This window comes from Penicillium macrosclerotiorum (assembly GCF_028827735.1).
Source record: "Penicillium macrosclerotiorum strain IBT 26536 chromosome Unknown utg000002l_segment0_segment0, whole genome shotgun sequence".
Lineage (NCBI taxonomy): Eukaryota > Fungi > Ascomycota > Eurotiomycetes > Eurotiales > Aspergillaceae > Penicillium > Penicillium macrosclerotiorum.
The window spans coordinates 2,472,284-2,495,058 of record NW_026643082.1 but is presented as its reverse complement, the minus strand read 5'-3'; the positions used below and the strand labels follow the sequence as shown (position 1 = coordinate 2,495,058).

General features: G+C 49.4%; 12 protein-coding genes across 12 annotated transcripts; 4 read left to right on the top strand and 8 right to left on the bottom strand.

The window, feature by feature from the left end:
- Window positions 1-771: 771 nt before the first annotated feature.
- On the bottom strand, window positions 772-1,203 carry N7462_002046 (uncharacterized protein; the record flags this gene model as incomplete). The annotated part of the gene is made up of 1 exon (XM_057073772.1): window positions 772-1,203. The coding sequence occupies one exon, from the start codon at window positions 1,201-1,203 to the stop codon at window positions 772-774; it is 432 nt and encodes a 143-aa protein (XP_056937413.1).
- Window positions 1,204-1,423: 220 nt separating this feature from the next.
- N7462_002045 (uncharacterized protein) lies at window positions 1,424-2,743 on the bottom strand (the record flags this gene model as incomplete). Its single annotated transcript, XM_057073771.1, has 2 exons — window positions 1,424-1,923; window positions 1,951-2,743. The coding sequence occupies 2 exons, from the start codon at window positions 2,741-2,743 to the stop codon at window positions 1,424-1,426; spliced, it is 1,293 nt and encodes a 430-aa protein (XP_056937412.1).
- Window positions 2,744-4,230: 1,487 nt separating this feature from the next.
- On the bottom strand, window positions 4,231-6,661 carry N7462_002044 (uncharacterized protein; the record flags this gene model as incomplete). The annotated part of the gene is made up of 2 exons (XM_057073770.1): window positions 4,231-6,049; window positions 6,108-6,661. 2 exons carry the CDS (start codon window positions 6,659-6,661, stop codon window positions 4,231-4,233), a joined length of 2,373 nt encoding a protein of 790 aa, XP_056937411.1.
- A 399-nt stretch (window positions 6,662-7,060) lies between these two features.
- Window positions 7,061-7,823, top strand: N7462_002043 (RraA family protein; the record flags this gene model as incomplete). The annotated part of the gene is made up of 2 exons (XM_057073769.1): window positions 7,061-7,114; window positions 7,197-7,823. The coding sequence occupies 2 exons, from the start codon at window positions 7,061-7,063 to the stop codon at window positions 7,821-7,823; spliced, it is 681 nt and encodes a 226-aa protein (XP_056937410.1).
- A 320-nt stretch (window positions 7,824-8,143) lies between these two features.
- On the bottom strand, window positions 8,144-9,547 carry N7462_002042 (fungal specific transcription factor domain-containing protein; the record flags this gene model as incomplete). The annotated part of the gene is made up of 2 exons (XM_057073768.1): window positions 8,144-9,164; window positions 9,228-9,547. The coding sequence occupies 2 exons, from the start codon at window positions 9,545-9,547 to the stop codon at window positions 8,144-8,146; spliced, it is 1,341 nt and encodes a 446-aa protein (XP_056937409.1).
- Window positions 9,548-9,846: 299 nt separating this feature from the next.
- On the bottom strand, window positions 9,847-10,672 carry N7462_002041 (uncharacterized protein; the record flags this gene model as incomplete). The annotated part of the gene is made up of 2 exons (XM_057073767.1): window positions 9,847-10,335; window positions 10,592-10,672. The coding sequence occupies 2 exons, from the start codon at window positions 10,670-10,672 to the stop codon at window positions 9,847-9,849; spliced, it is 570 nt and encodes a 189-aa protein (XP_056937408.1).
- A 1,522-nt stretch (window positions 10,673-12,194) lies between these two features.
- On the top strand, window positions 12,195-13,248 carry N7462_002040 (uncharacterized protein; the record flags this gene model as incomplete). The annotated part of the gene is made up of 3 exons (XM_057073766.1): window positions 12,195-12,216; window positions 12,272-13,004; window positions 13,080-13,248. 3 exons carry the CDS (start codon window positions 12,195-12,197, stop codon window positions 13,246-13,248), a joined length of 924 nt encoding a protein of 307 aa, XP_056937407.1.
- A 934-nt stretch (window positions 13,249-14,182) lies between these two features.
- N7462_002039 (uncharacterized protein) lies at window positions 14,183-15,112 on the bottom strand (the record flags this gene model as incomplete). Its single annotated transcript, XM_057073765.1, has 1 exon — window positions 14,183-15,112. The coding sequence occupies one exon, from the start codon at window positions 15,110-15,112 to the stop codon at window positions 14,183-14,185; it is 930 nt and encodes a 309-aa protein (XP_056937406.1).
- A 1,305-nt stretch (window positions 15,113-16,417) lies between these two features.
- Window positions 16,418-18,092, bottom strand: tif1 (putative eukaryotic translation initiation factor 4; the record flags this gene model as incomplete). Its single annotated transcript, XM_057073764.1, has 6 exons — window positions 16,418-16,428; window positions 16,489-17,131; window positions 17,251-17,609; window positions 17,669-17,737; window positions 17,824-17,898; window positions 18,056-18,092. 6 exons carry the CDS (start codon window positions 18,090-18,092, stop codon window positions 16,418-16,420), a joined length of 1,194 nt encoding a protein of 397 aa, XP_056937405.1.
- Window positions 18,093-18,622: 530 nt separating this feature from the next.
- Window positions 18,623-20,319, top strand: N7462_002037 (putative F-box and JmjC domain protein; the record flags this gene model as incomplete). Its single annotated transcript, XM_057073763.1, has 2 exons — window positions 18,623-18,909; window positions 19,131-20,319. 2 exons carry the CDS (start codon window positions 18,623-18,625, stop codon window positions 20,317-20,319), a joined length of 1,476 nt encoding a protein of 491 aa, XP_056937404.1.
- Window positions 20,320-20,470: 151 nt separating this feature from the next.
- On the bottom strand, window positions 20,471-21,320 carry N7462_002036 (low-affinity Cu transporter; the record flags this gene model as incomplete). Its single annotated transcript, XM_057073762.1, has 4 exons — window positions 20,471-20,588; window positions 20,648-20,822; window positions 20,994-21,198; window positions 21,258-21,320. 4 exons carry the CDS (start codon window positions 21,318-21,320, stop codon window positions 20,471-20,473), a joined length of 561 nt encoding a protein of 186 aa, XP_056937403.1.
- Window positions 21,321-21,675: 355 nt separating this feature from the next.
- N7462_002035 (chromatin modification-related protein EAF6/MEAF6) lies at window positions 21,676-22,588 on the top strand (the record flags this gene model as incomplete). The annotated part of the gene is made up of 3 exons (XM_057073761.1): window positions 21,676-21,873; window positions 22,023-22,247; window positions 22,319-22,588. The coding sequence occupies 3 exons, from the start codon at window positions 21,676-21,678 to the stop codon at window positions 22,586-22,588; spliced, it is 693 nt and encodes a 230-aa protein (XP_056937402.1).
- Window positions 22,589-22,775: the final 187 nt, after the last annotated feature.

Genomic DNA, 22,775 nt, shown 5'->3' with positions numbered 1-22,775 from the left:
TTAAGTTATGCCGTATAGGCCGTGGGTGTTTACCGATAGTGCATTTTGGTCTGGCGCTATCACTCCACCTATTTAGGCGACAAGACTTCCTCAGCCTCAGGCCTAAATCATTGGCGCTTAGTATAACGACGCTGCGTTATTTTTGTCTGTGCTAGCCAGATCTTCGATCCAGGATCTACTTCATACCAATATGAGCCACGCTAGCACGGATAGGAAAGAGAAATTCCATTTCCTACAAAACAGGTTTCAAGATATCTGAAGTTCTTTAGGAATTAATGGACACGAGTTCATAATAGTGTAAGGGAAAGGGGGTGGGGGCGGATCGTGTCCTATATTTTGCTTTTAAGCGGCTCGATGGCATTGTAGTTAACGCTATGCAGACGGCTTTGGTGTTTGGTCAAAAGGCATCTCCGAACGGTGGGTTGGGCTGGAGGCCCCTGCATAGTGGGGTCGAAGCGCTAGCAAGGGTACCACAATAAGTGCAAGACAGAGCGAGGGGTGATGGGGGGGGGGGGGGAGGAAGAAAAGGGCAAGGTCTGGTATTACGTCGAGGCGCGGCCAGAGAGAGGAGAATAGGAACCGAACAGCGAAGTATGGCGATAAAGCGGAATTGACGTCCAGCTTTCCACAGGTCCAAAGTGTACATGGCGAACACATATGAATGTCAAATGAATCATATCATATAGAAAAGAATTGCCCAATACAGTACACAACGTTCCCGTGATAGAGGTCAATTTGCATGCTTGTTGTCAATTTTCGGCCACTCAGCGCCTATACTTCGTTCAGATCCACCATCACCCGCTTAATATCTTCCCTCGCTTGTTGAAGCTCGTCATCCACTTCACCGTTGACATGCCGCGATTTGACTTCATAATGAAGCTCGACAAGTTCTTTTGCTCGATGCAAGTCTGCCTTGCCCAGTTCGCTCATATTCACATCTGTTCCAGCATTATCGTCGCCTTCTGTTGTTGGAATGTTTCTATCCAGGTTCACGAGGGCAAGTGCCTCATTGTGGCCCTGTACTAGATAAGCATGCGTGCTTGGACCATTTATTGGGCCCTGCGCTATAGCATCCGCATCGCGCGGAATTCCGCTTCTTGGAAGCGGGGGAGGGGCAGGACGCTCCAGGTCAGGAATCTGCAGTTTGACACTTACACACACTTGCAGCGATGTGATATCCGATAAAATCTCTGCAATCTGCATGATGAAGCAGTATGTGGGTGGTGAGCACCTTGATCGTTAGAAGATGAGAGGTTGAAGCTGCGAGGTTTGGCAAGAACCAGAGGGAGCAGAAAGGTCTTGGCGCGACAAGGGGTTACGGGCGCGTGCTTTCGGGCTTTTCTACGGAGTCGATCGTCAATATAAAGAGTGAACACTTCAATTGACTGACGCGCCTGATACAACTACATCCTGTCTAGCGTATTTATTTAGACGCCTCTAGGCCACTAGGCTCAGCATACTCAGCATGCTCGCTGGATCCGCGTTTTTCCAAGTCAACAGCCGCCTTAGAGGTCACTTGCGGTCTTTCTTCGACTTTGGCAAACCCGATCTTGTACCAAGGCAGAGAAAACAAGGTGTCTGCGCTTTCCATACTTCGACCTTTGCATTCGGGAAAAGAAAACCACACCCAGATTGTCGTGCAGGCTGTAAAGCCCGCAAAGAGAGCGAACGGTCCACATGCGTGCATATCGACGGTCATGGTCGGAAACCCACGCGTGATACCGAAGTTTAACAGATTCTGATAAACGAAGGCGATAGTGACCACCGTTCCCCGAGTTGAAGTGGGACAGATTTCTGAGGCCGTGAGAGAAAAAGCCGGAGCCCACCCGAAGCCGTAGCCGACGGCAAATATACAGATAGCCACAATCGCTATCCATGCAGCTGGTGACGGGCTGGCAGAAGGGCTGGATAAGTCGGCAACACCTAATTAAATCGATAAATAGAGTAAACATATGGTGTTTGTGGCAGAGCCGATAAGTAATAGAGGACGACGACCGAGACGCTCTGTCAGTACAAAGGCATACAGAAAAACGCTGACAACTTTGATCAAACCATAGACTGCCGTGAATAATAGTCTTTGCTGCGAGTTTAATCCAATGGATTTTAGAATCGTCGGTGCATAGTATGTGATAGAATTGCCTCCTGACATGATGAAGAAGGTCTGAACAGTCATGACAAAAAGAAGGAGCTTTCGAGTCGGAGGGTCTCTCAAGCAGGCCCCAAGCAGCGATTGAAGGGCCTGCCATCCGGACTTTGCTTCAACATGAGCATCAACTCGGCCTTTGAGCTCGTCATATTCGCGGACGAAATAGCTGTTGCTGAGGTCCAGCCCACGAAGCGATGATAAACTTGCTCTTGCCGCTTCTTCCTTTCCTCTCATCATCAGATATCGGGGGCTTTCAGGAAAGAATGGCCAACCAACAAAGAGAGCAATCGCGGGAATTAGCTGAAGGACCAATGTCGCTCGCCACTGCCAGCTGGATTGTTCCGAAAGAACCTCCAGGGAAGCATAATTTATCCAGTAGCTACCAGCAACTCCACTCATGATATTGATATTGTAGAAAGTAGTCATCATGCCGCGCATTTCTGTGGGTGCAACTTCCGAGATGTATATGGTTCCTGCCGTCATCCCAAGTCCGGATCCAACCCCGGACAGAACTCTGCCGGCGAGCAGCTCCGCCAGGGAGCCGAAGTTTACAGCCATGAGAATCGCACCAATCGTATAGAATATAGCCGCAGCCATGATAACAGCTTTTCGACCTCGACGCTCACCCAAGGGACCGGATATCACAACACCGGCTGTTTGACCCTTGTTTCGTTTCCTTGTCAGTATCGCTAGTATCAAAAATCGAGTGCTCGTCCGTCAGGAACCTACCAACAACATCGAAGAGACTACCCATCCTGAATAGTTTGAAATAGCCAAGTCGGAAATATGGGTCCAATGAAAATCTCGTTTGAATGGAACGAGACTCATAGTTCCGGAAATGTTTGCAGTATTGAAGCCATGAAGACCTCCACAGTATGATGCCCATGTTGTGGCAAGCCATATATACGCTCTTCTCGCAGGAGGAGGTACTTGCTTGATTGCATCATTTGACCAGCCGCCGTTTGCAGCACCCATTATAAAAGATGGATTGAGAATGTAGAAAGTGAAGACTAGTATTAGTCTTGAAGAAGTACCAGGTTTCCAAATGAATCGGCGTCATATATCAGGAAAGAGAATGGAAAACTTGTAGGTTCTTATATTTCTCAATCACTTACCGAGGAGCAAACCTGAAATCCCAAATGAAAAGACTCGGAGAAGGGGGCAAGTTCGAAAATGGACCATGTGGGGGAATTTATGGGGCTAGATTTGCATATTGAGACCATTCAATAGCCTACAGGCTCACTAGATGACCAAAAAGGTTTGTGAGATTGGATGGATTGTTCCGAGCGGGACAGTAAAATCTGGGGTAAGGGGCGCTCCGAAGTGGGCGGAGCAGCCCGCTATGCTGCGAAAATGTCACCTGGGCTTTAAACAAGAGATTATTTGGTATCTATGGATACTGCATAACATACGAAACACATCAAATAATCAAATAAATTACAATGGCCTCGAACAAATTTCTAGTTTTGCCCATTGCAAAGAGAGAAAAGGTTTAAAATTCGCACTTGGGGGAGGAGGGTGGGTTTGATAAACATGTGATTAGCCATATACAAGAGATCAAATTAAGATTATAGTGAAACTAGGATAAGATAGTTATGATTAATAATTATTGATGAGCTAATTTTCTAACGCCGATGTCGAAAAGACCTATTCACAGGTAGAAGGGACCAAGTGATTTCACTTGCTCATGTTACAAGTATCCGAGCTCCACGAGACTTTTTTATGTTCCGCATTATCACGGACAGCCAGTACAAGCTGGAAAGACAGGAGGATATTGGGAAAGAGAGCTAATAGCCATGAGTGCTAGTAGCATTGGAATTATCAAATATGACAGATATACGTACTTCCTTTCATAAATTACTACACATTACGGTGCGGTAGCTGCTCGCGCAGATGAAGACCAAGGCGCAAGAAGGAAGAACAAGAGAATTATCATAAACCATTTTATTCCTTTAAAACTCTCTATATTTGGGGATAAGCAAGGTAATAAACCACAACATAGAGTTATATCATCTGTACATAAATATGTTCCAATCAACACTTCGATTCCAATGGAGAATACAAGTCATGCCCACAACGTAAAATCAAAGCAAAGTCCTTTTAATATGATTCAATGCACTTCCTGCACGAAGCCAAGGAATTTGACCATCATGATAGCTGTGGCTGAGCTGGGTTTCCCATGCTTTGCCGTCCTTTGTCTGTACTCGCATGGTGACAGACTTTCCAGGATGAAGTTCCCCATGCTCGACACCAACCAGCGTGATAATATCACCCTCACAAATAAGATTGTAGTCATTCATATCTTGGAATGTGAGCGGCAACATTCCCTGTTTTTTTAAGTTGGTCTCGTGGATACGTGCAAAGGAGCGCGCAATAACTGCAGTTCCCCCGAGATAACGTGGCTCGAGGGCTGCATGTTCGCGTGAGCTACCCTCCCCGTAGTTGTGATCTCCAATAATACACCAGCGGACTTCCTGTCTTTGTAGATCGCGTGCCACTGTTGGTACCGCTTCTACTTTTCCAGTCAGAGGGTGCCTTGTGTGACCTAGCGTCCGGGGGAGATTTGGAAGGAACGCATTCGTAGCAGTAGTAAGCATATTGTTGCTGATGTTTTCGAGATGGCCACGGTACTTATACCATGGACCCGCGGGCGAAATATGGTCGGTGGTACACTTCCCAGCGACCTTGATCAGTACCTGCATATCAGTAGCATGGCCTGGTTGCCATTTCGGGAACGGCTTGAGAAGTTGGAGACGGTCAGATCGAGGATCCACCACAACGGAGAGAGAAGAGCCATCGGACGGTGGATCTTGAAAGGAATCTAAGCCGGTTTCGAAATGCACCGGCAAATCATGTGCGAGCGCAGGAGCAAACTTGAAGGATGAGTCTTCCACAAAATCCGTTAAAGGGTTAAAATCAAGACGCCCTGAATAAGCGAAAGCCGTAACCATTTCTGGCGAAGTCACGAAGGAGTGAGTTGCTGGATTACTGTCATGGCGGCCAATAAAATTGCGATTGAAGCTGGAAATGACAGAGTTCTTCTCTTTGCCCTTCACATCCACATCCTTGCGGTCCCAGGAGCCGACACACGGTCCACACGAGCTGCTAAGAATCACAGCTCCTGCAGCTCTTAATTCATTCAAGATGCCATCAGCCTCAGCTGTGGCACGAATCTGCTCACTTCCAGGAGTTAGAAGAAAGGGAACTTTGAATTTGGAAAAGCCAGCAGCCTTGGCCTGTACCACAAGGTGCCGACACTTGTCGAGATCTTCATAGGAGCTATTTGTACAGCTTCCGACCATAGCATGGCTTAGCTGAATGGGCCAATCTTGCTTCTCAAGTTCAGTTTTCAACTGGGAGATTGGATGCGCTAGGTCCGGCGTGAATGGGCCATTGATATGAGGCTCGAGACTGTCGAGGTCTATCTCAATCAGCCGATCGTAATAATGATGCGATCCTTCATCTGCCGTCAACAGAACATCCTTGACTTGACGGGAGGACCTCGCCACATATTCTCGCTTGGTCGCAGAAAGATAGCGGCCCATGGAGTCGGAGTAAGGGAAGATGCAGGACGTGGAACCTATCTCTGCAGACATATTGCATATTGTTGCCATTGCAGTTGCACCTAGTGTTTCTGTTCCGGGGCCAAAGAACTCAATCACTGAGCCCTTTCCACCAGATACAGAAAGAATGCCCGCGATCTTGCAGATGATATCTTTTGTTGATGTCCACCCTTTCAGTAGGCCTGTCAGTCGAACTCCAATGACCTTCGGGGCAACCAGTTCCCAGGGCATGCCAGACATTGCATCGACGGCATCGGCGCCACCAACACCAATTCCCATCATTCCCAGACCACCAGCGTTCGGGGTATGAGAATCAGTTCCAATAATCAATCCTCCAGGCCTGGGGTAAATTTGATGTCAGTTGAGGATTGGTATGCAAGGCCATCATGAAAACCTACACGGCATGGTTTTCCAAAATCACAGTATGAATGATGCCTGAACCCGGCTTCCAAAATCCAATCCCATATTTCCGACATGCGCTGCTAAGAAAATTGTATACCTCGGCGTGTTCAGACTCCGCGCGCTTCAAATCCTCTTCCGCGCCTTTCTCCGAAATAATTAAGTGATCACTGTGAATGGTTGTTGGTGTCGCGACACGTGGAAGTCCTGCGCTGATGAATTGCAGGAGGGCCATTGTCGCGGTCGCATCGTGGCAAGCAATGCGATCTGGTCGCAGTGCAAGAATAGTCTTGCCGCGATCAATCCGTTCCAAGTCCCACTGTCGGTCTCCTTCGTTGATCAAGTGGCTATATATGAGCTTCTCCGTCAAGGTCAGTGGGCGTCTTGAGTGACGTCGCAAAATGTTTAGATTCGCAATTTGCTTTCCATAATTGACCCCCGTCACATCTTTACCTCGATCGGTGCTGAAGAAGCGCTTGAAGCTTCTGCCGGTGCAGGGGCGTAATGTGCGTGGGCCTCGAAGTGCCAGTGGATGCTGGGCAGCTTGCCACATTGTTGCACGGTCTGAACTCGATGCGCTCTTTAGAAGCCCGGAGAGTTGGGAATATGAGAGCAGAAACAAAGATTGGCAGGTTACATTTCAACAAAAAAAGAGCTCCATCCATACGAAGAAAGCTATTTCCAACCACTTGGTTGTATTTGCCGAGGATCGCCAGCTTGAGAATCTGGATGCTGCAGCTCCAACCATCACGGAGCGCTCCGGGTGGGTCAGGATGGCTCCGGTGGCACCAGATCCAACCCCAAGCCCGGCAGCCTGAGGGCCGTTGAGCAGGGCTGAGGATCCCTTTGGGGCGATTGTACTTCTAATGGCAAACAGTTAGTCCCCGACCAGCTTATTCTACCCATTCATCGGCAAAACTTGAATCAATAGATACGACTCAAAATCATCACCATGTCAGCCAAATCTAAGATAATCCAAGCATTGGGCAAATTCGCGTCCTGTGACGTAAGCAATGAATCTAGAATACTCTCTCGGGCAACAATATTTGTCGAAATACCCTGATGCTGATAAAACTTTGTCTCCATAGGTTGGCGATGCTCTTGTGAAGCTCGGCGTCAAGGACGGCGGGTACCTTTCCGGTCTACATATGTATAGCCCTCCTTCGAGAAGTGGGAATTCGAAGATTTTTGGCCCGGCATATACAGTTCGCATGGTTCCAGCCGCGGATCGATCCTCTCCTACGCCTCCATGCCATTTCGCAGACTCAATCCCCTCTGGTAGTGTTGTCTTCGTATCACAACCTAGAGGCCTGATCAGCGCATGCTGGGGAGGATTGATGAGTACCCGAGCTCAAAAGCGGGGAGCGGCTGGTGTAGTTATTGATGGTCGCTTCAGAGACATCGAGGAGCATCGCGCGTTGAATATGGGTCTTTTTGCTCGGGGGATTAGCATTTTGGGATCAAACACGTTCACCAGATCTTCCGAGTTAGAAGTCCCCGTGACATACGAAAACGAGGATATCAATGAAAAAGTCACAATTCAGCCAGGTGACTATATTCTTGGTGACGCGGATGGCGTGGTCACAATCCCTTCTCAACTTGTCGAGAAATGTCTGCAGCTATGCCAGGAGCGCTATGCTATTGATGAGGAAACTCGGAGATGTCTTGAAAATGGTGAGGAGATGGGGCCAACCATTCACCGACTCAGGAAATAAGAAGTACTGTTTGACATCGGAGAAAAGATAATAAGACTTGTTTTCTCATTTAATTTTAACAAACATTCGCAGTAGAACTCTTGAGAAGTGATTTTAACCCGGGCCTATATTGTCAAATTGATCCGTAGAGCTAGAGAAAGGGTCCCAACCCCAATCTTCGTGTAGATGTTCTGCCATGAAGTTCTCCATTGCAGTCTCGATAGATGGAGTATGAAACTCATGCATGCATTCGGAGGGGATTGAGAGGTCGAAAGCAGGATCGAAGGAAGACTGAACAGGGTCCTCTACTCGCATAAAGTTAGGCTTTTCTTCTTTGTGATCTAATAGTATATTTCCAGGATCTGCTGGGCTGGATGGAGAATTGAGGGCTCACCAGTCATGAAAGACATGTTTCTCCCCTCAAAGTTCGGTGTTTGGGTGGGTACCTGTTCGTAGTAAATATTCTGCGTCATTGAAAGAGGTGGTCCACTATTTTGAGTGTTACATGTGTGGTGAGATGGAGTATCGCGGCCTTCGCTGATGTCTTTTTCAATTCCAATGCGAAGTCGTCGATGAGGGGGCAGGGCATTATCTTGAAGCTGTAATTCGCTGAAGTACTTAATGATCAAATCGATCATCATCTCGAAACTCTCCTTGCCGCTACGCACAGATGGCCACCATTGACTGCCAATGCTGAGATGGTTTGAACATATTCGTAGATCTCGAAGCAGCTTTGCGAACGGTATTGTTCGTTGTAGGTCGCGAGAGACCCATGCACAGTAAACAATAGTAGATCCTGACGAAAATATTCCATGTATGTTGCGCCAGTTGTAGTATAACATATCCTTGGTGCTGACAATATCATATATCTGCAGGCGTCTGCTGCAGCTCTGATAGCATATTGAAAGGGCATTCTGAGACGGTGAAGGAAACATCTGTGATGGCTGAAATAAGAGAGTGATAGCAGAGTGGTAGAGCTGCTCGTGCCGCATTTTTTCGAATCTCAGCTTAGTTTTCTCATCATCATCCGTAAATTCAGAGGCTGAAATCTCTTGAACTTGAACAAGCCATTGGTCCAGTTCGGCATTGATCCGTCTTTGGATTTCAACATAATCGGTAGGCCACACGAAGCTCTGATTCCGGGTTGGCAAGTGATAAAGCAGAAGTTTAATTTCGGAGACCTGCCGATCTAGGTGAAACCTGAGTATTGATAAAGCAAGAAATTCCGAAGATGGCAGCTGGATGGTAGTGTCATGATCCGGGATTCCGGCCATCTCCGGAATGTCTGCATTATCGGGGGGCCGAATATCAAAAGTTTCGTCCCGAATCCCTAGTGGACGCCCCTGTATCGTCGATATTGACCTGAATGAATAAATTAGAATTCGCTACTTCCGGGGACAAAATTTGGGAGTGAAAATTACTTACCGATCGAGCGAGTACACAGTATAAAACACGAATCTTAGAATCGTGGTTGTGGCCTTTGAAGACTCCGTATCTCTGGGTTCTCGATGTAAACCAAGATCTATACAATGAGACATGGCAATATGGGTTAATGTCCAAACATTAACGCTTGCTGGTTCAACCAAGGCTTGCACAGCTAGGAGCAGGGTCCCTTGGAGCGACGTCAAGGAGATGTTGGAGAATGTCTCCGATGCAGCTGATAGTGCAGTTCGATGAAATCTGGTTGGAGAATAATCGTAGTTCTTTTTTCGGGTCAAAACAGTTGCCGCAAGAGAAAAGGACATGAAGACATGAAAAACAGCCGTGAATATAGAGATCGGTGTGGTTTCCTGACCATGTACAACATCAAACCTTGCATTATACGGAAATGGTGAGATAATATCAGACCAGCCACTTTGATCGACAGAGCCGTTATACCCATGTTGAGCGCATTTATAAAGAGCCTTATATGCATTAAGTAGAGAGGCTGGATGAAGGAAAGGCTGGTCAATATGGATATTTTGAAAATAAACTTCCAACAAGACACAGGCGTCTTCAGGAGATGGAAGTTCCTATACAGCATCGTGAGCATTGGCTTGAAAAATCATTCAGATTTCTGGTCTGAAATTACTTTTTGTAGTTGATCATACAAAGATCTGTAAATTCCATCTGGAATACGGCGAGGTGCTAACGGTCGTGCCTGGAACGAAGCTTGTGCTGGGCTGGGCTCACTATCCAGCCCCAATAGTTTAGTAAATAGAAGCCCTGAGGAAGACCCTAGATAGTGTCTTTGACGCGAGTCTGATTGCAAGGAGAGCATTCCAAGATCAATGGCCACGGAGCGTGCTTTGGCAGACAAAGGCGAGCCTGCCTCTGACTCCATAATTGAATGCGAGCGCTTGTTCGCTACAGGCTCATCTTGGTTACTGCCACGCACAAGGTACTCTGCTGTAGAAATGGGGCCAGTGAGAACTGTTTCAGGTTGCGGATTATCCTGCGCAGTCCCAAAGCTCTCCAGGAAATCCATATTGACCTGAGGACCTTGAGAAAAGTCGAAATCCGGGGATAAGGCCTTCACCTGTCGTTCCAGCCACTTTATTCGAGAGCAACATCTTACTGCAAAGCTAATTTGTTAAAAATGTCAGTTCATGGAGTCTTTCAAGCTTGTTGCTGATATTGAGCGACTGGAGGATCCTCACTCGCGAGGAATAGACAAATCATTATTGCCTGTATGTACATCGATGCAAGGGACTTTTGCTCGTGCGCAGTTAGTACACGCAGGGATGCTGCCATCGCACTGCCTATGAGATGAGCAACCGCATAATATTACGCTGCATGGAATGGCTGACCTTCACGCGTTTTGTCCGGCATCGGCGACAGGCGGAACGAACCTTCCGAGATGGCGGGGCACCGCCATCTTCTGGAGCCATGGTCAAATTGATCTCATGAATACCCTACTTAATTATCCAGAGCCCTTAGGGACCCAGTCAATGCATGGTGCCGGTAGTGAAGCAAGACGTCGAGAATGAAAGAAGATGGGGGATTTTTTTGTGGGGAAACAGAAGGCTTGGCTTCGAAACCGAGGACTCTGAGGTACAGCAACCCATGGACGCATGCGCAAACCCAAAACACGGATCGGCGATTTACGAGCAGGTCAAATGTAGAGATAACTTTTAGCTCGCCATTGCCGCTGAACTTTGATGCTAGTCCATGGTTGGTACCTGATTCTCCTATAATCAATGCGCCATGTTGATAGTCCTATAATCTACTCCCAGCCTCAACGTACAACCACCTTGCCACATTCGTTCGTGGTCAGAGTACATGGAATAGAGACTATTAATGTCCATATAAATCTTTCGATTTGGTGATACGTGATTTCGTAGACATATTTCTATGCAAGACAAGGTCGAACTTGGAAGGGTCTTTGCATTTCCAAATCAGCCCAGGTCTCGTTGATACCCGGCCCTTGAGCGAAAAATGAGCTGGTCAGCGCCTCTAGAGAGCTCCTACTTTGCCAAATAGCATGTTGGAGCACTTATGTAGCTCCGTATATGAATCTAACTGCCTGTAGGACAGTTTCCATGACACCTGAGTAGAATGCGTCATTATAACCTGCACTTGGGCGCATTTTGCCATTTCAAATGGAGACCTGAACTGCGACCGACCTCTCAAGAGTTGAGTTGAAATATCCGACATCGTCAGTCCTAATCACTGTGTACTGATGCTTGATATGATTATCTATAATCCCCAGATTGTTCATCATAGGTCCCGATTACTCTGATGCAACCGGTAGGGCCAACGTCCAGGCGGCGAGGATTCGCCCCTGGTTGGACACGTGAACACAGATCTCATCATTCTTTTCAAATCATAGGAGTGACAATAAAGGGAGAAAGAAATTGCGAGAGCACATTCTATAATGCGTGCGCATATACATGGCGCATGACGAAATACTTGATGTCGCATCTAGCCGGATGACGGCCTTATGTTTCTCGTTGTTTCTGTAGACCCGGAGGGGATACTCGAACTGGGCACCCTCGACATCCAGTTAAAAAATGGAAGTCCAATCATCAGCTTGGTTCTCGAGACCAAACTCAGCGAGACCGGAACTTGCCTGGAGTGCTCCGGGTGGCGCCTTCGCGGGGTCTCGGAGCGTTCCAGACTCCACTCGGAGACTCCGCGAGTTCAACGTACGACTATGCTTGATGCCGAACCTCCAAGCCCTTATGACTGCAGTTTCGGGGAGCTCCAGGGTAGTGGCAGGGAATATTGAGTCCAATTGGCCAAGTAGTAGCCAATTTAAATCAAATCAAACAAAACAATATACAAAGAGCGTAGGATGACAAGGTCTGTCTACTGTTCAGGCCGAAGTATCCACGCCATTCCTTCAAGCTATCTGCATTCCAAGATCGAGCGTGACCCCGGCCTCTAGCGATAACGTTTAAAATATACAAAATGTCGCAGCTATTCCCCCATGGTGGGTGGGATGTGCATCATCACATCTTTGAGCGCAAGTCTGCCATAAGCCCCAGACTATTCCGTGCCGCCGACTAACAAAATCTCATCGACAGCTGAGCGCTTTCCCTATGATGCCAATCGACATCTTACTCCACCACCCGCGACAGTCAAAGAATACAACGAATTCAAGCACAGGCTGGGCATCACACATTCCGTCCTAACGCACGGCCTCTCCTACGGGGCTGACTGCTCCTGTCTCACTGATTTTACATCCGACCTCGGACAAGATGCGACCAAAGGAATCGCCGTGATTGATCCCAGTACCGTCACATCAACACAGCTAAAGGAGATGCACATTAACGGTATTCGCGGCATCAGAGTCAACATGTACCGCTACGGCGCCATGCACGACGTGGAGCGACAAAAGGAGGCACTGCGCGCCCACGCGCGCGCCCTGGATACTCACTGCCTCGGCTGGAGCATGGCGTTTACCCATACACATCCGGAGTTCTGGGCGGAGCTTGAGCCGGTCATTGCGCGGGAGGTCGTGCCACGCGGCATTCAGCTGGTGACGGATCATTTCGCGCTTCTCAAGGGCCAGAGTATGCTGCCGGCTGGATGCAAGGACATCATGCAGCAAACTGGGCTCCAGGAGGTGCTTGAGCTTGTCCGTGCAGGGTATCTTTACGTCAAGATTAGCGCGCCGTATCGGGTGAGTACCCTGGCACCGGGGTATGAGGATCTTAGACCCTTGGTGCGGGCCCTACTTGAGGCAAATCCACAGCAGGTTCTGTGGGGTAGTGATTGGTACGTATCGAGCACACCTTTACATCATGTGCATCTGATGAACAAAACAAATAGGGGCTCACCTGTATTATCTAGGCCTCATACGCCATTGATGAAGGTGCGGACGCGAGAAGAAGCGTTGCAGGTGACTCCATACTTGGAGGTCGACGACCGGGCCTGGTTGGAGAGTCTCCAGTCATGGCTCACCGATCAGGAATGGCATATGTTGATGGTATTGAATCCCAGAAGACTCTATGACCAATAAAATACTATTCTGGGATATGGTGTCTACGTGTATATTTCAAGATTGGCCAAAGTCTCATGTAGACATCAAGATCCAGAGAACGATTCAGGATTTTAGGATGATTGATTTAATCCTGACTACAAGAATGACTTTATTGTTGAAGCCAGCCCTCTTAATACCACTTCTACTTTTATCTTTCGACTATATATTTCGGTTGGATAAGGCCAATCTAGCTTGATTGACAAGATATTTCTGGTGAAGCATGATGTATGAGGCAACTTCAAACAAATGAAGGTAAGCATGGTATAAAGCCACGAGACTTTATTTGCGATATGGCATTTATGTGGGACACGTAACCAAAAATGACAGAAGAAAGCTGAGCCATGGCGACACTAGTTTCCTCTCTCATCCAGCATCGAATAAGAATGGCTGGCCATTCCCAGGCTACATGCTTCCAACATGGTGATATACGAAGACGTCACAGTGGTTCGAGCAATGAAAGGCCGAAGAGAAGATGAGTGACTGCTTGCTACGGCCGATACATTGAAGATGAATTAACTAGCACCTCCATCTATATTTCACTTGGAATATTATCTAATTACAGACTATGGGATTTGGTAGCATGGCCTTAGCACTTTGCGCATTCTCGCTATGGTACCAGATAAAAATACAATATTGTGCAGGAAGAACATCTTCTTCTCAGGACTCGATTGCACCCCAATCAGACTCTTCTCGCATTTGGATGTTAGTTGAAATGAAATTAACGGGATATAAATTACTGCACTGCCTGGAATGTGCATCGCATAACAAATATGAGTTCACTATCTCAATCAGACTACCTACTCGCCGATATTAAAGGGGGTATCGGGTATCTCGTAAAGTTCATTGCACCTCGTAGCTTATCCGCCATACATCCATACACTCATTAAGTTCGTTTCTCATATCTTCCCCAAACTCAAGCTTCCTCCTCGGAGGCAGTAAGATCCTCCTCCGTGATGGGAGGCAGGTTCAGGAAACGGTAAGCGTAAGTACCGTCCGGCCACTGGTATATGCCATCTTCGAGCGAATGGCCGATGGCGTACTCCTGCTTATCCATGTACTCCTGCTCGAGGATCAGGAACATCACCTCGTGGGTGAGCCAGGTCCAGTACCAGCCGTCACGGCGCAGGGCATGAGTCAGGCGTCGTCGATACAAGCGGTTATCGCAGCCGGCCAGGAACGCCTCGATGAAGAGGGTGTCATTGCCCTGGCCCAGGCGCTGCTGGTGCCGACGGAACTCGTTGGCTGCGTCGAAGTACTCGCCCAGCGGGCGGCCTTCTTGCTTCATCACGGCCTCTAACTTCATGGCCAGGGTGATTTCGGTGATTTCAGCAGGTGATAGTTGCCCATCGAGCATTGAGGCTACTCGATTTGAGCTGGCATTTGATGCCACAAGTGGTGCGTTGGCGAGAGAAGTGAGATAAGGTGAGAGCGAGTCAAAGGCCTCGAAATCATCCGAAGAGAAGATGGTTGGAGGAAAGTTGTACAGAAGTTCCAGCTGGGCAATGCAGTGGCTCAAAGCATCGACATCAATGTACATCTCTTGTTTGCAGTTGTAGAAAAGGACGATAGCATTTGCAAGTTGGCGATGGAGGGAGCGCAGACGCTCCTTTGAGGTATGGGATTGGCTCACCAGCACTGTGGCCACTGATGCGATGATGACGATCAAGTTGTTCAGACACTTAGAGAGTGTCTCGGTGAGCTTCTCAGAGGCGCCTAGCTCCTCTTTTACATCGAGGAGGCGGGATGAGAGGATTCCATTCTGGCGTTGCAATTCGTAGGACCAGAGGAGAGAGACAGGGGCGTTCAAGCCTTCAGATGAATTAGGTCCTGTAGTCTCGGACATGCCGACAGAAGAGAGTCAGGAAGTGAAAAGATTAAATGCGAAGAGTGAAGTGAAAATTCGTGCGAGCGCGGTGAGGGTCGTGAATACTGTGAAAATGAGAAGAAGACAGGTTCTGTCCGTGGGGATGGGAGATATATGGAGATGAAGCGGGAAACAGAGAGCGGAAGAACAGAAATTGAGAACGGCAGGAATCTCAGAGCACTTGTGGAGGAAGTTGAAAGAAAGAATCCGAAGGTTTGGATGCACGTCTTATAATGTGGGAGGAGGTGAGGATGGTGAGTTCATTTTCATTAACCCTGGGGCTGGCGACAAGCCTCAAGGCTACGCACCTCGGACGCCCTTCAGCAGGCAGACTTCAACGGGCAGACTTGGTGCGAGACGGCTCAAGGAGGTTTGGTGAGTGAGAGACTTGGATCGTTTAAGTAGTGACCGAGCCTAGGATTATCCACGCAGGTAACATGAGAGGCATCTTGATATTAGGCAAACCCACATGGAGGTGTCCGGATAGGCATTCTCAGCGGAGGATTAACGCATGCTTCTTGCCTGGTATCTTGCCAGGCGCCATGAGAAGACAAAGGAAAGGTAGAGCTCAGTGATCTTGAAGCAGCATATGTTATCATTTATAGGATAGTATACAAGCACCCATACTGATGGGAGACTGGGCCAAGATTGCTCTGCAGAATGGCTTGAAGTACACTGTCTCTATTCTCAAGGTTGGCCCAGCGTTATATCGCAAATACCTAGGACAGTGTAATAATGTATTAACCAATCTTCCTGGCCTGAATAATCACTTGAAACAACCTCTACGCTAGTCGTTTGGGCCATTATTGACGGGTGGGTCTGATGCAGCAATTGAAGTGTAGAGGGCCTACCTGTATAATATGAAGTACTAAAAACAATAAAAAAATTCATGGAGAATCCCGTGAGGAACAATTCAAGTCACATTTTGGCCCGATCTATTTGATTAAGTACGATAACTGCGGCATCCTTAACCAACCAGAGCGAGCTAGATACAGAGTAAAACGGAAGAAATGCAGGAAAAGGAAAACCGTGACAGCAACAAAACGCATAAACATGTCACATCTCCATAAGTGCAGAAGGGGGGACATAGGAAAACCATAGCGGTGCACTCAAATGGCAGGTCCGGAATGGCGTCACCGACCTATAAAACAGGCGCGGAAAATAGCCCGGACCAATCCCATTGTGCCACCGCGAGCGGAAATGCGTTGGGAAACACAGAAAGCCACTTTTGACGCAGGTTCTGCGATCGTAATCCGCATCAAGACATAAAAGGGGTGAGGATGTTTAGATGAGATCTGTAGGAACTAATTAGTACACGAGAAGAGAAATCAGAGGAAGCCAGGAATGGCACTTACCAGCAACGTTCATGGGCATCTCCTCAACCTGGGTGCTGTAGAACTGCTCGATCTCACGGAGCATGCGGACATCGTCAGCGGTGACGAAGTTGATGGCAACACCCTTACGACCGAAACGACCACCACGACCGATACGGTGAATGTAGTTCTCGCGGTTGGCGGGAAGATCGTAGTTGATGACCAGGGAAACCTGCTGAACATCAATACCACGGGCCAGCAGGTCAGTGGCGATCAGGACACGGGAGGAGCCGGAACGGAATTCCTTCATGATAACATCACGCTGGCCCTGCTCCATGTCACCGTGCATAGCGGAGACAGTGAAGTCACGAGCAGTGAGCTTGTCGGTGAGCCAGTCGACCTTGCGGCGGGTGTTGCAGAAGATAACGGCCTGGGTGATGGTGACGGTCTCGTAGAGATCGGACAGGGTGTCGAGTTTCCACTCCTCCTTCTCAACGGCGATGTAGAACTGCTTGATACCCTCAAGGGTAAGCTCCTGCTTCTTGACCAGGATGCGGACGGGGTCACGCATGAATTTGGTGGTGACCTCCAGGACGTCCTGGGGCATGGTGGCGGACAGCAGGGTGACCTGGGTAGACTGGGGAAGAAGCTGGAAGATGTCGTAGATCTGCTCGGTGAAACCACGCTGCATAGGTAGGTTAGCATCTAAACTCTCTTTCGTTCTCTCTCGCTCGCTCGGACGTGCTCCATGCGGTCCAATCTGATGGATTGCGACGGTGGAAAAAAGTCGACGGGACTACTTACAGACAGCATCTCATCAGCCTCGTCAAGGACGAACAGCTTCATGTGGTCGGTGCGCAGGACGCGGCGCTGGATCATGTCCTGGACACGGCCGGGGGTACCGACAACGACCTGGGGGCCGTCACGGAGGGCAGTCATGTCCTCACGGACGTTGGTACCACCGATACAGGCGTGGCACTCGATCTTCATGAAGTCACCAATGGCGACAACGACCTTCTGGATCTGCTGAGCCAGCTCACGGGTGGGAGCAAGGATCAGAGCCTGGCAGGCCTTGAGGTTGGTGTCGATCTTCTGGAGAGCGGAGATGGAGAAGGTGGCGGTCTTGCCGGTACCGGACTGAGCCTGAGCAATGACATCGTTGCCTGAGGGAAGTTAGGGCCTCAGTTGGGTGGGAAAATACATATCGGCTCAAATGACTCACCCTTGATGATGGGCATGATAGCACGCTGCTGAATGGCGGAGGGACGCTCGAAACCGTAGGCGTAGACACCTGATGGGATGTTAGGAATTTTCTGCATACCCCGCCACAGGGCGGGCGGGAACAGGCTCAAGTATCGCCCCAGGGGAAGCACATACCGCGAAGCAGCTCGGGCTTCAGGTCCATGGAGTCGAAGGAGTCGGTGATCTCATCGTAGTTAGACTCGATCTGTCCTATAATGGGCGCAAGTGAGGTTAGTCTCCGTTTTGGTTATCTCGGTTTCGGGATTCCCCTTTGTCGTCTCAAGAGGGGTTCGACATGCGATCCCCTCTTATCTGACAATATCCAACGAACTCCCACAACCACAAGATATAGAAATCCGGCACGTACCCTCGGGGACCTCCTCAAGGCCCTTATCGTTCGACATGATTGCGACTGGGGGTCGAGTGATCACAGGCGACTGGTCGCTGTGATCGTGGTGGGGTGAGAGGGATTTAAAGCGAACGTGCCCTGTGGGGTAGTTCGCAGTCGAAAAAAAGCTAGTATCAAGGCTCTTCCAGCAAGAAGAGCGCACAAGATACTAAGGGGGAGAGTGGTGACGAGTGGTGGTATGGGGTCACAAATGGGGTGGGAAAGAGAAGAGGAAAAAAATCGTCGGCCACAAACGCCTTTTGCTGCAGCGCTTTTTTTTTCACGGGGCGAGGCCTGACCGCCTGCCGCTTGTGGGGCTTCCCGCTCGGGGCCAAGCGAGCGGGCAGCGAAAAAAGACCCCCCAAGGCTTCTTGTGTGCCTAAAGCTGCATCCATTCTGCAGTGTTTAGGCCTCGGGGGGGGTTGCTGGCTTTCTTGTGTCTTGCCTGGTTGGGCTACGTGGTGTGCTAATTGCCAACGGGGCTGTTGGGGTTGAACCGGGTCGAATCCAGAAAAAATCGTGAAGCCCTAAGAATCCTGGCGGAGAATGCCTGACATCACGACACTACCCATTTATCCGCCCGCCCAGGAACGGGATCTGGGCGACGACGCTATCCCAAGCCATCCGCTGGGTGTCAAACCCAGTGGAAATGCATTGTTGGCCACCTACAATCTCCGCGATGCGATTGGACAGTTTCGACGCTTACCGGACGAGTTGATCATCTTGCTGTTGGAGAGCTTCAGCGGTACCGATCTACTGCGCATCGGGCGAACGTGCAAGGCCTTCTATGCATTTACACGTGCCGAGGAATTGTGGAAGGCCCTTTTTGTTGAGTAAGACACCCTTAAGACTCTATCTGAATTCTCGTGGGTTGGTTCCTCTGAAAAGCGGAACAAAAGGCACGCTGGCGTGGATTGGTTGTTTGGAGTGGTTGGAGTTGCCGATCTATATATTGTCAAGAGTCCATGCAACGCGCATGCGGCTCAACACTAGGCTAACCAACACTTCGAAGATCACGAAACAGTTGAGACTAACAGATCAATTTCTATGACAGATCACACTTGGAGGGATTTACATGGCGAGGAACATGGCGATCAACTTATCTTAACCTGCCACCCTCCAAAGTCCCCATGGTGGACTGTTCCCATCTTTATTCCGATGTGCTCTATCGTCCCTTCAACTGCGCACACATTGCGCTAGATCCCTATGTCCGTAACATTCCCGTACGGAATCAGATCCCACGATTGTCTGATCTATCACCCGAGGATTTTGATGCCGATTGGGCAGACCGGCCCTTTATCCTGACGGAGCCAGTTAAGGCCTGGCCGGTCTACAAGAACTGGTCGGTCGGCACACTGCTCTCTCGGTATGGACAGGAGAAATTCCGGGCGGAGGCTGTGGACTGGCCATTGCGCACCTATGGCGATTACATGGCCGACAATGCGGATGAGAGCCCGCTTTACTTATTCGATCGCGCGTTCGTGCCGAAGATGGGCCTGACAGTAGGCCAGCCCGACCAGACCCCTGATGCCTCATACTGGCCGCCGGCATGCTTTGCGGAAGACCTTTTTTCGGTGGTGGGGAGCGACCGGCCGGACCACCAGTGGCTGATCGTGGGACCCGAACGCTCGGGCAGCAAATTCCACAAGGATCCTAACGCAACCAGTGCGTGGAACGCGGTGCTGCGCGGGCCGAAATACTGGATTATGTTCCCATCGGGTGATACGCGACCGCCGCCCCCGGGTGTTTTCGTGTCGGATGACCAAAGTGAGGTCACTTCTCCGCTCAGCATCGCCGAGTGGCTTCTCAACTTCCATGCTGAAGCTCGTCGAAAGCCGGGCTGTATGGAGGGCATCTGTGGAGAAGGCGAGATATTGCATGTCCCGTCGGGCTGGTGGCATCTGGTGGTGAACCTGGAGGCCTCGATTGCCATTACCCAAAATTTCATTCCCCGGGCCCATCTTGGGGCTGCCTTGGACTTCATGTTGAACAAGGCGGACCAGGTGTCGGGATTCAGGAAGAACGTGCAGAATCCATATGAAAGGTTTGTCGACGGCATGCGTGAGACATATCCCAACCTTCTGGAGCAAGCGGAAGAGCTACGGAAGAAGGCAGAAGGCAAAAAGCGGAAATGGGAGGATATTGTCCGTGGAAAAGCAGAAGGGGAGGCTGGGGATGAAGCCCCAGAGGGAGGCTTCAGCTTTGGCTTTGGAAATGATGATAGTGATGTTGAAGTCCCATGAAAATTGTGCGCTATCAAAATGAGAGCCATTGTTTGGCGTCCTTTAATTACTGCATATGTGAAATGAAATTTACGACGGCTTATGCAGATGCCATGTCATCCCATCAGAAGACTCATAACGCCAGTACAACCAATCCCTCGCAAAAGAATGCTTAATGGCAAGCAACGCTCTTGGTAGCTGGGGTGCCATCTGCAAAAGCCAAGTACCCAACAAAAGCACCCACCGCCACAGCAAGCATGACCATGCCATTGTATGTCATGAAAAGAAGCCTGAAATGATTGGCCATATTAGTATGTTTTCAAAGGTACGGAAAAGACCCAATACACACATGATGAAGAAGCTGTAGAAGACCTGAATAGCATACAATGCAGCTAGTGTGATCTTCCCCTGACGTGCAAGCGCAGCCCTGTTGTCCCTTCCTACAAGTAGTTGTGAGCTCTCGTCTCGAACGGGATAGTTTGCCTCAGGGGCGCCGACGGTGGTCGGGTTGGGGATCCCATCATCTACAGCGCAAGACATCAATGAGAGCTTGCTCAAGCAGGCATGCGCAAGGGATAGGTCGGGTTGTGCAAGAAACCAAATCAATATGCAACGCCCGCAGCCATGAGCCAAGTACCACCCTCGAAACGGCTCTCATCAATCCAGGAAGCCGAGCTAAGGGGCATCAAACGTACCTCCAGAAGTAGCAGTTGTCGCAACGAATGCATTCAGACGTTGATTATGTGAAGCCTCGTACTTGCGGGTTACTTGCCGGACACCTTCGTAGCCAGCCGTGAGGAGAACAATAAGGATCAAGGAGAAAATGAATGACAGCGGGCCAGTGATCCGCCACTGGCGAAAGATGACGCAGAGATTTTGGTAGGACCATGTGAAGACCATCTGCCACAAAAAGGAACAGTTAGCAAGGGCAGCGTTGTTTGCCGGCACAGAATACTTGCGTTCATATTACATTGGCCACCCATGTCCATATCGCCGTGATCCATGTGCATCGAGTGGTCCATGGTGAATGTGAGGATTTTGAGAGGATGGAGGACTGGAATATTGCAGGCTCAAAGGAAAATAAGCAGTGCTCTAGGGGGTGAAGGTCAACGGAGAGTAAACATGGAGCTTGTGAGACAGCAACTGGCCAAACGCTCCACCTGATTAGAATGCGGGCGGCATGTTGCTGCAAACCACGCAAACACCACACACGATAAGATTTGGGCTCCTGCCAAGGCTTCCAGATGGCGCGGACAGAGCTTCAACCTCCAGACACGCCATCACTGCTTCCTTGGCATCTGTCTGAACTTACATTGCTTGCTCTTACATGAGCTGAAATAACTGTCTTTAATACGCGACCTCCCTTTATTCGATCCCATGGCGGAAACTGCGACGGCTCCTACCACGGCCCCTGTGACTGGTGCACCCACGGCGCCGGCGAACACCGCAACCGCAGGGACCTCGAATGCGCCCAGCGACCAGACTTCTGCCAGCCGGGGGCTGCCATATTATGAGAAGCTACGGAGAGAGCTGAGGGATACGATACAGAAGAAGCGCCTCATGGATAAGAGCATGGTAAGTCGCATCACGCCCACTCGCGTCTTTGTCCTTCAACTTCGCCGGCAATTGGTCGCAAAGAAAGACTTTTGAACATCTTTCTTGAACTTCCTCTAGACCCAGGGAGCTTTCGACTGACACAGGGGCTCATTTGTGCAACTGGATAGGCTCAACTGGAAGATCAGATCTTCCGTTTCGAACAATCCTACCTAGAGGAGACGACTGCCGGCAATATCATCAAAGGCTTCGACAACTACATCAAAGGGTCTTCAAGTGGATCTAGTCTCGGTGCTTCTGGGCTGAGCCTTGGGACGGGTATTGGTGGCCGGCGCAAGGCACAGGTGACGGAGGCAGACCGGGTCTTCTCCCGGAGTTCGGCAAGCTACATGGTCGTAAGTTGAAAGGAAGAAGCCATTGTCGTCTACATAAACTCTCCAGATTGACCTTTGAATTTGCCCTGTAGGATTCTCCTGGTCCTTCATCAGTGCAAACAACCCCTTCCCACGCAGCCACCCCGACATCTACCGCCGGTGGCAACGCCCCCTCAAATAAGAGCAATGGAGGGGATTCGGCGACCGCATCCAAGGCAGGCAGTGGTTCCTCCAAAAACAAGAAGAAAGCAAGTGGCGGATCTAAAAATACCAAGGGCAAAAATCAGACCGATGAATTTTCCGACGATGGAGATAGCAAGCCGCCTGTGAAGCGGTTGAAAATCAGCTACGGACGTGATTAGATGGCCGACTCCAGACTGGCCGTGAAATCACGTAGATTTTTGTTTCTCTCCTGTTGTTATAGTATGGTGTTTGGGGTTCTTGGTATTTTGAGGCGTTATTCGAGAAGCTTGGCGCTGGTTTAAAAGGACGGGAGGTTGGGCCTGTCATCCCAGATATCCGATACCAATATCATGTACATTTTACATC